General features: G+C 42.7%; 1 protein-coding gene across 2 annotated transcripts in view; it reads left to right on the forward strand.

Moving 5' to 3' along the window:
- The window catches only part of C10H2orf68 (chromosome 10 C2orf68 homolog), a 45,412-nt gene extending 40,758 nt beyond the window's left edge, over positions 1–4,654 (forward strand). Inside the window, exons 2-4 of one of the 2 annotated variants that reach the window (XM_069619035.1) lie at positions 754–863; positions 2,923–3,065; positions 3,811–4,072. In XM_069619035.1, coding sequence (XP_069475136.1) covers positions 754–863; positions 2,923–3,065; positions 3,811–3,933 — 376 coding nt within the window. In that variant the 3' untranslated portion in view covers positions 3,934–4,072. Of the gene's footprint in view, positions 1–753; positions 864–2,922; positions 3,066–3,810 lie in introns of both variants that reach the window. The other variant, XM_069619034.1, reaches the window with a different exon arrangement.
- The last annotated feature ends 7,749 nt before the right edge of the window (positions 4,655–12,403 follow it).

A 12,403-nucleotide genomic window follows, 5' to 3' on the forward strand; every position in this document is an offset into this window, starting at 1 on the left:
GTACTGAATTGGAGACAGTCAGGAATGTGCGAGGAGGAAGAGGCCAAGGGTAAGCCTGAAAGAGAGCTGTGCGTCTTCCGCATAGCACTGAAAGTTGGAGGTGAAGGCAGAGATTTGTGGGCCAAAGGGGCATATAGACATCAAAGAACCAGGGGGAGACTTCAGGTAGAGAAGGTAATAGCAGAGAGAAAGTACCCAAGTTCCACCTGGAAGGGATGGTCAGAGAAGGTACACCAGCCACGCCAGAGCCTGATCTTTCATGCCCAGGGTATTGCGGAAACGGGAGATCAGGATGTTGTGGTTTATTGTATCGAGAGGAGAATGAGGACAGAGAGAGAGTTGGAGTCAAGGTTTGAGAACAGGTCTTTAGGGGTGTTCAGAAGAGCAGTTTCTGTGCCTCTGGATGCTGTAAAGCCAGACTGATGGTCATGGAGACAACCAAAAGATTCAGTGTGTCAGAAGGCATAAAGTGTGTGATATAAGAGGGGACATGTTGATTTCATAACAATGACATATATCATACACTTAAAAGACTGATACCATTTTGAAAGGTCTTCGGTATCGTTAATGCAAATACGATGTGATTTCAGAAGGGAACAATAGGAGCAATTTCATAAGATGGTAGAGGGGCTTTTGTTAAAGGATGTAGGTGAAGGCGGACTGCTAGGGTGAGAGGTTGCTTGTCTGGGTATGTCTGTGGGTGTTGATAGGCGGTGCCTATAACGTGTATGTATACTATTTTACCTCTTGCAGGGATGATTATGATAAGGAGATTAAAGAAACAAAGCAGAAGCCCAGACATACTCCTGGACCCTCCCGACCCAAGAAACCGGACCAACCTGTGTATCGTCCACGACGAGGAGGTATGGGCTTACTTGGTTCCAAAACAAAAGGCGCAAGTGTCTCCCATCTGAACTGACCTGGGAGCAGTGATGAGTGCTCCTTACACTGAGCAACACATTGTGCTACAACAGGGTCTGTGATCCACAACTGCAAATACTTGTATTTACCCCAACAAAAATCTCCCATATTCAAATTATTTTGGCTTCCTTGAGATTATCCTGCTCCTCCTTCTGGCTTGTATATCCAAATACTACCATGCTTCCCCAATTTCCTTCCCATCTTCTCGTGGACAGTTCGGCTCCCTGTGCCAGCAATGACAGGTACTGCTTTTCTACTCACTATCTCCATGACTTTACTTTGTCGCTCAGTTGTTATAGAGTGCTTTCTTGAACGTGCTTTTTATCCTCAAACATTTTCAATTCATAGGAAAGAAGCACTGAAGGCAATTGGCAAATAGGATTATGAGTAGACGAGAAGGAATGGGAGGAAAGAGACTTTTTCAGGCAGGTTTTGAAGAGCCTAGCCGAAGGTGACAGAGGACAAAAGGTGTGAGGGGAAAAACGGTTCTAGGATCTGACTAAAAGGGATAACGATAACACAGATGGGGATGGGCAAGATTTAAAGAAAGCAACAACATGTAAAGTGGTGGGAAGCTGCAGTGGGATAGATTTTAGTGGCACCAGGAAGCTTGTACATCAAAAAGAACATGTGAATAATAAATGCTCAAATGGCTAATGTTCAATAGGAGTGTTACTTGTTTGGAGATGTCCGAGTCGATATGGCTTTCATGGTTTCATTGCGATTTAGGGCTTAGGGTAGATGACTGTAAGACAGGTGGCATGGACTGCCAAACCCCTGTGCTCCATCCCTGCGGTCCACCCTATCAGCAGTCTTGTTGGGACACCTCAAAGGGGTGTGGTAACTTGGGAGTTTGGTGTGGCCCTACAGATGTAATACAATGTCTGGTATTCTCAGGGCATAAGGATGAAGGGGATTGCATCGTTAGCTGGGCCCTGGGACTAAAAGGCAAAGAGGCAGAGCCCATAGAGCATATGCCTTGCCCAACCACTAGCCATATAGATTTATCAGGGGGCAGGGCCGAGGGAGCATTACCATAGGATAATCGCTAATATACAAAATAAGTGTGGGGGGCACACTCAATAAAGTGGCCTGCAACCCCAGAACATGGATGCACACATGCAGCAGTGCTCGTTTAGGGCATGGTATACTTTCTAATTCAGAAATTACAGGAGTAAAACTTAACACTAGTGACAGATGAGGCAATGGGACTAGACATTATATGGATGGTCTAGATGAGCAGATATGAGTGAATTCTAGAAAGTTCATTAGTGTTTTCCTAGTGTACGTACAGCATCAGTCGGAAATGTAAAATTTAATTTCTTTTGTATTTGTGTATGGTTTTACTTTATTAAACCGAATGACAAAAGAAATTGTTAATGAAAACAGATGATACCGTCACTTTTTGTAAAAGCAGCAGTTACAATTAGACCACGTTCAGCATTGATAGCGATTAAGTAGAAGGTAAGGGAAAGAAATGAATTGTCGGAGAGGATAAGAGAAAATGGTTTGTGGCAGAGAAGCAATTTGAGGGAGTAGTGTGATATCCCAGCGTGTGGGTTGGTGGCGGCAGCCTTTTTAAAAGACCATAGGAGTGAATGTTAAGTTGGAAGGAAGAGCAGGGGATAATACAATGGGGATGGAAACTATCCCTTTCCCTGCCATTGATTCACATGTGTAAAATGTTTAAATGGGAAATCAATGAAATCCAGGTATAGAATCACCCAGGAGAAAAGAGGAGCTAGTGAGGTAAGAATAAGGCAGAGATTAAGGTCAGTCTTGTAGGTTTCAGACCCCAGTGTGACCCTTGGTGCCACAAAGAGAACACTGTTCTTCACCAAGCCATTGATAGTTGTATTCCCAGGCCCTGTATCTGGAATGGCGTTTAGAGGCCTGTAGTGATTGGAGTCAGTATATAGAGAGCCTAATTTGTTATGCTTTTGAATCTAGGCCTCCAGTCAGCCTGGTGCTCCCATTCTGTATTTATGGTTTTTGCTTCAGGTCTCAAACAAGTCCTATCCGAAATGGAACAGGGAAAATCTGGGAGTAGCTCCACAACAGAGCCGGACCTTTTAGGATCAGAACTCTTCTGCCTGGAATTTGAGGCTGACGGAGGGGAAATCACTGCTGTGACCGTGTGCAAGGTCTGCAATTTAACTATTTCGTATGTGAGCCTGAAACGCCTACATTTAATATTTTCTTCTGCGTATAACTGATCTTTCGTGCTGATGAACTGTAAGCAAGAACGTTTGTGTAAAAGTGATCCTACCCATGATGAATTGTGATTACTAGAAATTATAGATTACTCTGCGAAATGAAGCACCTTCAATTCTGGCTTGTTATAGTCCAGACTCCAGAATGATTTAAGGCTGCAATGCAAAAGCAGATACCCGAGCAGCTGCAAGGGAAAACCCATTATGGCTGTGCTTTGGAGAATTAAAGCCATTACACTGACACCCTCGCCCCACTGCAATTAATGAGTGCACCATTCTTAGTGTGTGCCCTGTTTTGGAAGACAGATTCCCAAATAAAAGCAGTTACTCACTGAATTGGATTTTTCTGTTTGCTCTGTTTTACCATACACTGGTTGTGTGGCCCGCGTTTTTTGCTTGAAAGTCACTATATGCAGCTAGTTTTGTAGGTTGGGCGCCTGATGCAGATAATTTTGTATAGCCTGCTGTTTAGAGGTCCAATTCTCAGCAGAGCTCACTAAACATTCTGGAATCTGTACTGCTGGGTGGGGAATAGCAGCATGTATTTAGAGACAAATCTGTTTTTGGTGTTCAATATAATAACACTGCAAGCCAAACACTAGCTATTGTTCAGATTAATTGGGATATGCATGCTACAATCGCAGGTCTCGTTTCATTCTCCTCTTTTTCTTTTCAGCAAGATGACCCGGAGGCAGTGGCTGATAAAATTTGTTCAAGGAACAAACTGGACCCCCTGATGAGACAAGCTCTTAAACGGCGGATCCAGGAGGAGATGGCGAAAAGGCAGTTGCAGCGCTGAACGTGCGCTGGAATAGTGCAGGGATTGACGCGCTGCTACTCAACTTTCCTCTGCACCGGCTCCTGTGCGGTCCGGAGACCAGAAGCTCAGCCGTATGGATGAAACAGCATGCTTAGTCTGTGGACAGGGCGTGGGAGTTACACGGAAAGCTGGAGCTTAAAGGAGGGGCTATCTAAGTCATGGAGTTGTTGAGAGAAATAGATGATAATGGACGGGGCATGATTGCCTTACTGTAAGTGGTATCCAGAGGTGTGCCTAGTACCCATTGATGGTCTCTGTGGTCTGGTAATATTGCAACTGATGTACAATGTACTTGTATGTTAAAACATAGCCAAGAGCCGCCTGAGCCCAAGCAACGTTCCAGTTCTAGCAGCTTCATCTAGTGAAATATAATGCTGTCTGCTCCAATGTTATGGGTATTGGCAAGAACATGTTAAGAGATTAGAGCTTGTTTTGGTTAACGGATACATATCTTTCATAAGACCTTGCTGGTTATGGCTCCATTAAACGCACTGATATTGTTCAATTTGCTGAAACGGCAAAAAAAATGGACTTTTTGTTAACGTCCCTATTTAGTCGTAGTTTTTACGGGTTGTTTGTGATTCTAAGAACAAGTGTAAATCTCCAGTATTGGTGTTTTATAAAATATATATATAAACCCCCCCCACCTCGTACATAAATTAAATGTTTGCTTTGAATAAAGCATGCAACGTTGTCCCAATGATGTGGCTTACATTGGCACTTGAACCTCTAGGTGTTCATGCACTGCAGCCAGCCTACTTCCGACCATTCACTGATGTTTACAAGTGTTTGCCTCCCTCAGAGACATGATGCACATCATGCCACCATACATATTGAACACTACACCTCACTGGGGAGGATGGTGAATGTAAGTTAATCTGTGAAAGACCAATCGAGGAGCTCTACATATACAGGTAAGTGGCTTTAACTCCAGTATTGTATAGATTCAAAGCAATATAAATGTACACATTACAAATCTAATGTAAAATAAAACAACGAGAAATCTATTACTTCCATAACTGGGAGGGTGGGGCAAGAGGCTTTACATCCCAACTGCCTAGACGATCATGACATCCGATTGTGCATTCTTAACCAGACCGAAATGCTTTCTGAACATACGTACACCCTCCCAAAGCTAACTTGCCGTGCCCTCTATAGAAATATTTGCAAAATAGGCACAAGTTGAATTCTCACCTCTTCTAGAAAAAGCTGTTGATGGATCCTGTCCAAAATTCTCATAGCATAACTTTGTATTAGCAAATCATGGCTTGAAAGTCGCTGCTCCATTCTATTGATTTGCATAGGATCCAACTACCTGGTCTGAATGTCTGAAACATTTGTCGATTCCGAATATAATTTCACATTCCTCTTGGCAACCAGCATAGGCAGGGTTCTTTCAGCGGTCCTCGCAGGATTCACTAAAAACATAGGTAGCAAATTACTCTAACATTGATGGAAGCATGACACTAACTTTGGAACAAAACTAGGAACCTTCTTTAAAAAAGGCTTCCTGCACCAATATATTTTGGTTGCCTGACACTTGCTTTGCGTTGTTTTCATCTGAAAAATTTCACCTTCAAAGGTCCTGCTTCAATTTAACAAACCCTTCCTATGGCCCTTCACTCTGATCTTGCCCTTTGTCTGCTAGATGCCATTTTAAATCCAACTGCTCCTGCAAGACGCTCCTTTATAACGTGATAAATAAAATCCGCAAGAAGCAAGATGACATACATCACTTAGTACTCCTTCCCTCCCTGTCTGTTCATTTTCTTGTCACAAATCTTGCAGTGCGCTCATTTATTTGGATAGGACCACATTGAGCTTCCCTTACCGAAGATAGTTTATACGCTTGTGGTAACTTTTGCAACAGTTCTTTGAAAAATTAATTATCATAGTGATTTAAAACCACTCGTGCCTAGTTCTCATTCTGTATCTGACCATTGCTAATAGATGCACCCTTGCTGATGAATATTGCAATCTTAATTGAGTCGATGTTGGCAACCGTGGCATAGGTTACGTGATTAAATCTGGTGCAAACCCTTCTCTGCACACAATAAGAACAACCTCCCATTTCTGGTTCCTCTCCATTAGTGCTTAACCTCATCAATAATGTAAATTATTTCCTTTTACTGTTTTCTGGTTTAGATTCAATTGTCATGTATTGCTTGTTGTATTTGCTTGCTTCTCTTGTAAAGCGCTTTGGATTAAAACACTATATAAATTAAAATAAATACAAATAAGTCAGCCAATACAGACCATGTTCTTGCATGAGTTAACTTTTCATGCATTCCCGATCTAACTTCAGGTGACCAAACTCTGGCTTCAGAAGTCACTCTGGCAGAAGGCAGAATCTGCAATGACAAAACTTGGCTGTACTGCTTGGACAAGAAATTGCAATTGGGGGGGAGTGGGGTGTGTGTGTGTGTGTGTGTGTGTGTGTGTGTGTGTGTGTGTGTGTACACGCGTGTACTGACAGTTCCGATTTCTTTTCCATGGTTGTCTTTCTCACATTGGATCAACTACTGACTTGCAAGATGCGGTTCCCACCTTGGTGGTCACCTGATCCAGCAGCAGAGTTGTAAATAAATAATTGACCAGTTCGTTGAAATAGACCCTCTGCTCCCCACCCTCTCACAAAAGATTGCAGACCCTTACAGCAAAGATGTCTGCGCTGGTATGCAACCTCTATATGTAGATGACTTCATGTTGTGGAAAGGCTGCTGCATTTTACATCGACCAAGCTCAGTTCCTGATAAGAGTCTGCAGTGCCATTTTTCGTTCTTGGCAGATCATAGCTGACATTGAGCTGTATGCCTGCATGCCTACTTCACCAGTCTTGTAATTTGTACAATAGCTGATACTACCCTTGCCTTTGACTGTTAATATCATTGTTGCATAGTCTGGGAGAATTCTAAAAGCCTTTCTGACGCCCAACAGTAGAAAAACTTTGGGTGTCCTCAAATTGCTCTTTGATCTTAAACATTGATATTGAGAGACATCTACTCCAACAACAGTTGTTGTACTTCGTAACTATCCAGATGGGCTCCTTAACCTGACATTGATGGAGCAGCTCCTGGGGTGACATCCTCCTTGATCAGGTTCGGGCTTGTGCGTCCACCATGCCAACACATTCACCTGGCCACATGCTCACTGATCTTGCCCTTTGAGCTACCTTGCACTGGAAGCCATTGTAAATTCAACTGCTCCTTCAAAACTCTTATTTGCAGCCTGAAAAAGTGAATCTACAAAATGCAAGAAGATATGACCCCCCACATGTTTTGTAGACGCTTACTGACTGCCGGTCTCTTTTTTTTTTTTTGTCACACAAATCTTGCCGTGCACTGAAGAGAAATGACTTTGTTCTACATGTGCACCCACAGGCCACAAGACTTTTATTTTTATTTTATTTTTTAACAAAGGCCGACTTTTCTTATTGGATGAGAAATACCATTGAAACAGCAGGTTTGCTAAGCCTGTCGAAACGTCAGATTTGCTATCTCTTGTACTGCTCCTCCTTTTATAGGCAAGCCAATTAGCCAGCTGTTTTAGGTGAGGGTAGATGGACCTGGTGCTCATGTCTAAGTGTGCTGCCACACTAAACAGAAACTATATATAATACTTCGAACTGATAATATTCCCTGAGGAACTTCAACTTTAATGAGTTTCCATAACCGCCAGGTAAAAGGTATACATTGTGTGGATCTTGGCACACCGATCGTCCTCTTGGGTGAAAGTAATCCATTTGAGCAATATCTGTTTACTGCTCATAAGTTCACAATGGGCTTGCTCCCCCTTTTCTTGTTTTCTTTGTCATAAAGTAACCTGAATACACAACGTGTCCCCTTTTGGAACAACCCTGCTAACGCTCTTTAACATTTGACCTATCTCTTTTTTTTTTCCTAGTGCTCCCTTGACACTGTTGTATGATTGGGACACTCATTTTGGTATGCATCTAGTCTTTTAGAAATTCGAATGCATGGCTCGTTGCCAATCTTTGCAGCTCTAGTTTGTCTAGTGTTATGGAGCAGCAAGCTGAATACTCTGCAAGTCTCCCGCCTGGGTGCTGTGGATGGTGGTGCCGAGAGGCATACCGAGTTTGCTTCATTTGTGGGGACTAAGTTGCTCTGCATACCTTGTGTGACCATCTAAAAGAAATATGGCCCCTCTGCGACTGGTGCTGAAGTAGAATAAATGGGACAGAACTGCTAGTGTCTTTCAATATGTTGAAGACTGTAAAAGGGAGGGAGAAAAGGGCATCTATATGGTTAAGCCCCCGCTCTTCCATCTGTATCCATCTCTTGTTTGTTGTTCAGGTATCATTAGTTGTCGGTCATCTTTAAACACTTGTACCCCGTTCAAAGGGACATTCTGAAATGGTCGCCTGCAGTACAACCATAAAGCTAGTTGGATTTAGCCAGAACTGCCTCTTCTGCACAACCCCACTATTCATTCGTGTAAAACTTGTATTTTGAGTACTGCACTGCCCTCGTAATATTATCAAAGATCATTACTCAAACACATCCTCAGCCATCTGTTATCTTGTTGGATGAGCACTCCAATAATACTTGTTCCTTTTTTGAAAGGTCGCTCCTGCAGTTGTTAATGCCCTCACAGCTGACAAGCTGATTTCATCAACTAACTCGCTGGGTCAGCCAGCCTTTACGGGGAAAGGTTCAGGGTGCAGGTGGAGAACTTGACCTTTAGTTAGCTGCTGTATTCACAACAGAGTTTGGCTTGTGCCGATGACAAATTCTCCCTGTCACTGGTTGCATGGAAACTCTAGCTTTCAACACGTGTGCACTCATTTTAAATGCTTTGCACCCGAAAGACGGACTTGCTGTATGTGTTTTAATTTGTCAACACAAGTCCTCTTGTGGTCTATATGTCCAACTTTGGGTGCCTGAGGCACGTAAGCCGGTGTTTCCTTTGGTGTAGTTACAACTCTCATCTAATGGAGGAAATTAATCTGTTCTCGGGCTCGACATTAGCACGTTATGAGCATTGGACTTTCCATCTCTGTTACCAGAGGCCACTCGTGCTTTAAAGAAATGTGTATAACTTTGAAAATAAGAACAACGCTGACATGAAGTTACCCGTCACAAAAGGCAAAGTAAATTCGCATTCGAGGGGATTGGGTCCTCTGACATATTCCATATCTATGATGGGTAATCCCCACAGCTGTGCTGCTTCGGAACATTTTCGGCATCTTCGTCCTGCGTCAATGACTTCGATACGCTGTTCTCGAGGGCTTCTGTCGAGGCGACGTCACCGGATGTTATAAGTAGGATGCACGACGCCTGTAGCCTCAGTTCCATTTTTTCCACGAACGTGTTCACTTCGGAGATCTCGGCACGCCTCGGTTACTGTTCTTTCGGTTCTTCGAACCTGTTCGTTTGTGAAGATTTCATGATGTCTTTGTCTTCTTCCACCCCGCAGCCAGGTTTTAAGAAGTGTCGGGTCTGTGGGTCCAAGATGTCATTGACAGACTCGCACGATGCCTGCCTCTGGTGAGATATGTTGAATTACCCTTTCAGGCCAAATTTCGATGATTACATTCTGCCTGCTTAAAACACCCATCCAAATAATTTAAAGGAGTTCGTCCCTAAATGGAGTTGTTCAAAGCAAGACCAAAATACGTTTTATGCTCCCATTTTAACAGAGAAAATACTCAGAACATCATTTTACTTTTTTATATGACCACTTCATGCATAGGGTCCCTATTGATTCCTTGATACTGCCTATAACTGTAAGCAAGAGGATTTACTAAATAATATAAAATTACTTCCTACACCTTTAGTCATTGCTAGGTTCATTACTGACAGATTAATTTAGGATGAATCGTATTTGTGAATTCATTTAAACAACCCTAACATTTTTGGTTTGGTCCCTAATTTATGGTATATTATTGCCAAAACATTTTTTTCAAGAAAAAGGTATCTATCACCATTCAAACCGTTGTATTTCAAATGGTGGAACATGCACAGTTTGGGCACTTTTTAACAACAGTAACAGTTGTATCATGACATTACTATGCAACTATACTTTTTAAATTATTTGTAATTGTTTTTATGGGCACCTACAAATTGCTCTGTGTATGTATTTCCATATGGCCACTGAGGGTGTGTATTCTGCAACACATCTATGCCATTCATCATTTTAACCTTCTTTATTCTCTGGTGGAATATGTTGTGTTCACCCACAGCAATAACCCTTTGGATGTATGGTTATTGTATCACTGGACATATTAAAAACAAAATTATTGAAGACCAAGAACTGCCAATACAAAAACGTAAATGAAAATCGGTGCTATGTCTGAAAGCAAAATGCTCAAACGGAATGACCAGTATGATAATAGGTTATTTATTTATAGCGCGCTTAATACCGAGAAGTTTCTAATAGCGGACCTTGGAATCGAACCTGTGCTGCTCTGCATTGTCTTGCTTCCAAGGCGAGCACGTTGGTGCTGAGCTATCCTCCTGAGTAGGTGATTTGTTCAGCTGACTTCAGTCTTGAGCCATCTGAACAGGCAGCATATGTCTTTAAAAGGAGATGGGCAGGAATGGCAGCCACAGATGTTATTGTCTGCACCCTGATGACAAAAACCCATGTGAGCTTGCTTGAGATTTGCTTGTAGGAAAGGCACAGAAGGCTACTAGCATATTTGCGCAAGTGTAAAGCGTCACATCCTTTTAAAATAAACAATGCAGCGTTAACCAGTAGGCAAAAAAAGCAAAGACTAGGCATCTTTAAAGAAAAAAACGAAAACCTTGGCTATTTAAGGTTGACAAGGGGAACCAGCTTCCAAATCTTCTGCCACTTTCAAAGGCCATTAAGATGCCATTGTCAGGTATCAGTCTATCAGGAAGAAAAGGCCGGCATAACTGCATGTCACTGGAGCAATCTGCTTTTGTACATTTGCGATCATAAGCATTAAAATCCATGGCAAGGGTCCAGAACTTTATCTGCCAATAAGGCCTAACTGTCATTGATTAGGGAATGTTGGCATTTGCAGACCCCATCAAAAACTTGGAGAATGTCCTCAATTGTAGAATATATCAAAGAAGGACCTGACCGTTTCTTCACCAGGACGGTTTGTCATGAAGATACCAGCAGTTGTCTGCATCATCACTAAGGAGGTTTACACCAGGGAGGTAGGCGCTGCATCTCTGTAAGCTGGGTGAGGAGGAGATGGACCGTGCTGATTCTGTTTCAGGAACTACATGAGGTGATGAGTTTGGTGAGCAAATGCACTGTATCCATTAAAAGGAGATGTCACTACTCCATCGTTCATCAGTCTTCACAAGACGAGCAATATTCTCGTAAGAAAGGGAGTGAAAATGATATTCTTAAAAGAGGCGAGCCTGTGTTGTGCAAACAATACTTCCATGGTTGTGCCCTCTAGTTGTTAAATGAAAAGCCTTTGAAGCACTCCGAGTCTCGTTCTCATGGTGTCTAGCGGTTCCCTTGCTACTGGTCCATAAACGGCAATACCTTTCAGCTGGCGTTTGTATGAATGACGAAGCAACATTGTTTAAAGTGGACTTGTTTCCAGTGCCTGTAAATTGAAACACTTTTGTACTACAATAAAATGGGATCCCAGGATGTCGATTTGTATTTATTGTTCATAGCAGAAAAGGTATTTTCAACATAAACTTTGGGCATATGACAAAGCATAAGGGTAGCAGTCCCTCTGCAGGGTGCTTTGTACTTGTAAGTGCTGAGAGGAATGGAGACCAAAGCCAGCACGAAGAGACTTAGTGAATTAACATCAAAGCCATTAGGTCTGGCTTTCTATATGAGAAGGGTACAATTTATTTTTGCTAAAGTCATCACAATCCATCTGTCATCATTCGAGTCTTGGATTGCAGTTAGCCAGATATAAAACGGCAGAGTTTCATTAGTCTTTTTGGACGCCAGAGATGCCACCCTTGTGACATCAGGGAGTTGTGAAGAGACCACAAGGAAAGCAAAACAAATGAGTAAATATTGATTCAAGTATTGAGCAAAAAATCAACAGCTCGCACTGTTGTGCTCCAGCAAATCCTCCAGCCCCACCAGGCAAGCAGTCAGCAGCTCCATGTTTTTGTCCATGCTGAAAGTCTGCAAATCCCCCAGCAGTGAGCACAAAGTGCATGTAGCATACACAACCTGTGCCCTTTCTGGGTTGTGCTGCTTTCCAATTACCAGGCAAGCTTGTGAACACGCTTAAGCAGAATGCCATTGGGGAAAAGGCCTGGGATCCTCCATACATGATGTATCTATACGTGCACAATCTATTTCGCTGTTGCACATGAAGCTGAACCAGGCAGCCATGTCTATGAGCATGTTCAGCAGCCCACCAGTGAAGGCAAGTCCCTTTTTACGCACACTCCAGAATAAAGACAACCAACTAGGGAAATGGGCCAGGAGATAGCATTGCAAGGATAACCAGGTTTAATTGTACAGAATA

This window comes from Ambystoma mexicanum, chromosome 10, assembly GCF_040938575.1.
Source record: "Ambystoma mexicanum isolate Mex_15411 chromosome 10, UKY_AmexF1_1, whole genome shotgun sequence".
NCBI classification, from domain to species: Eukaryota; Metazoa; Chordata; class Amphibia; order Caudata; family Ambystomatidae; genus Ambystoma; species Ambystoma mexicanum.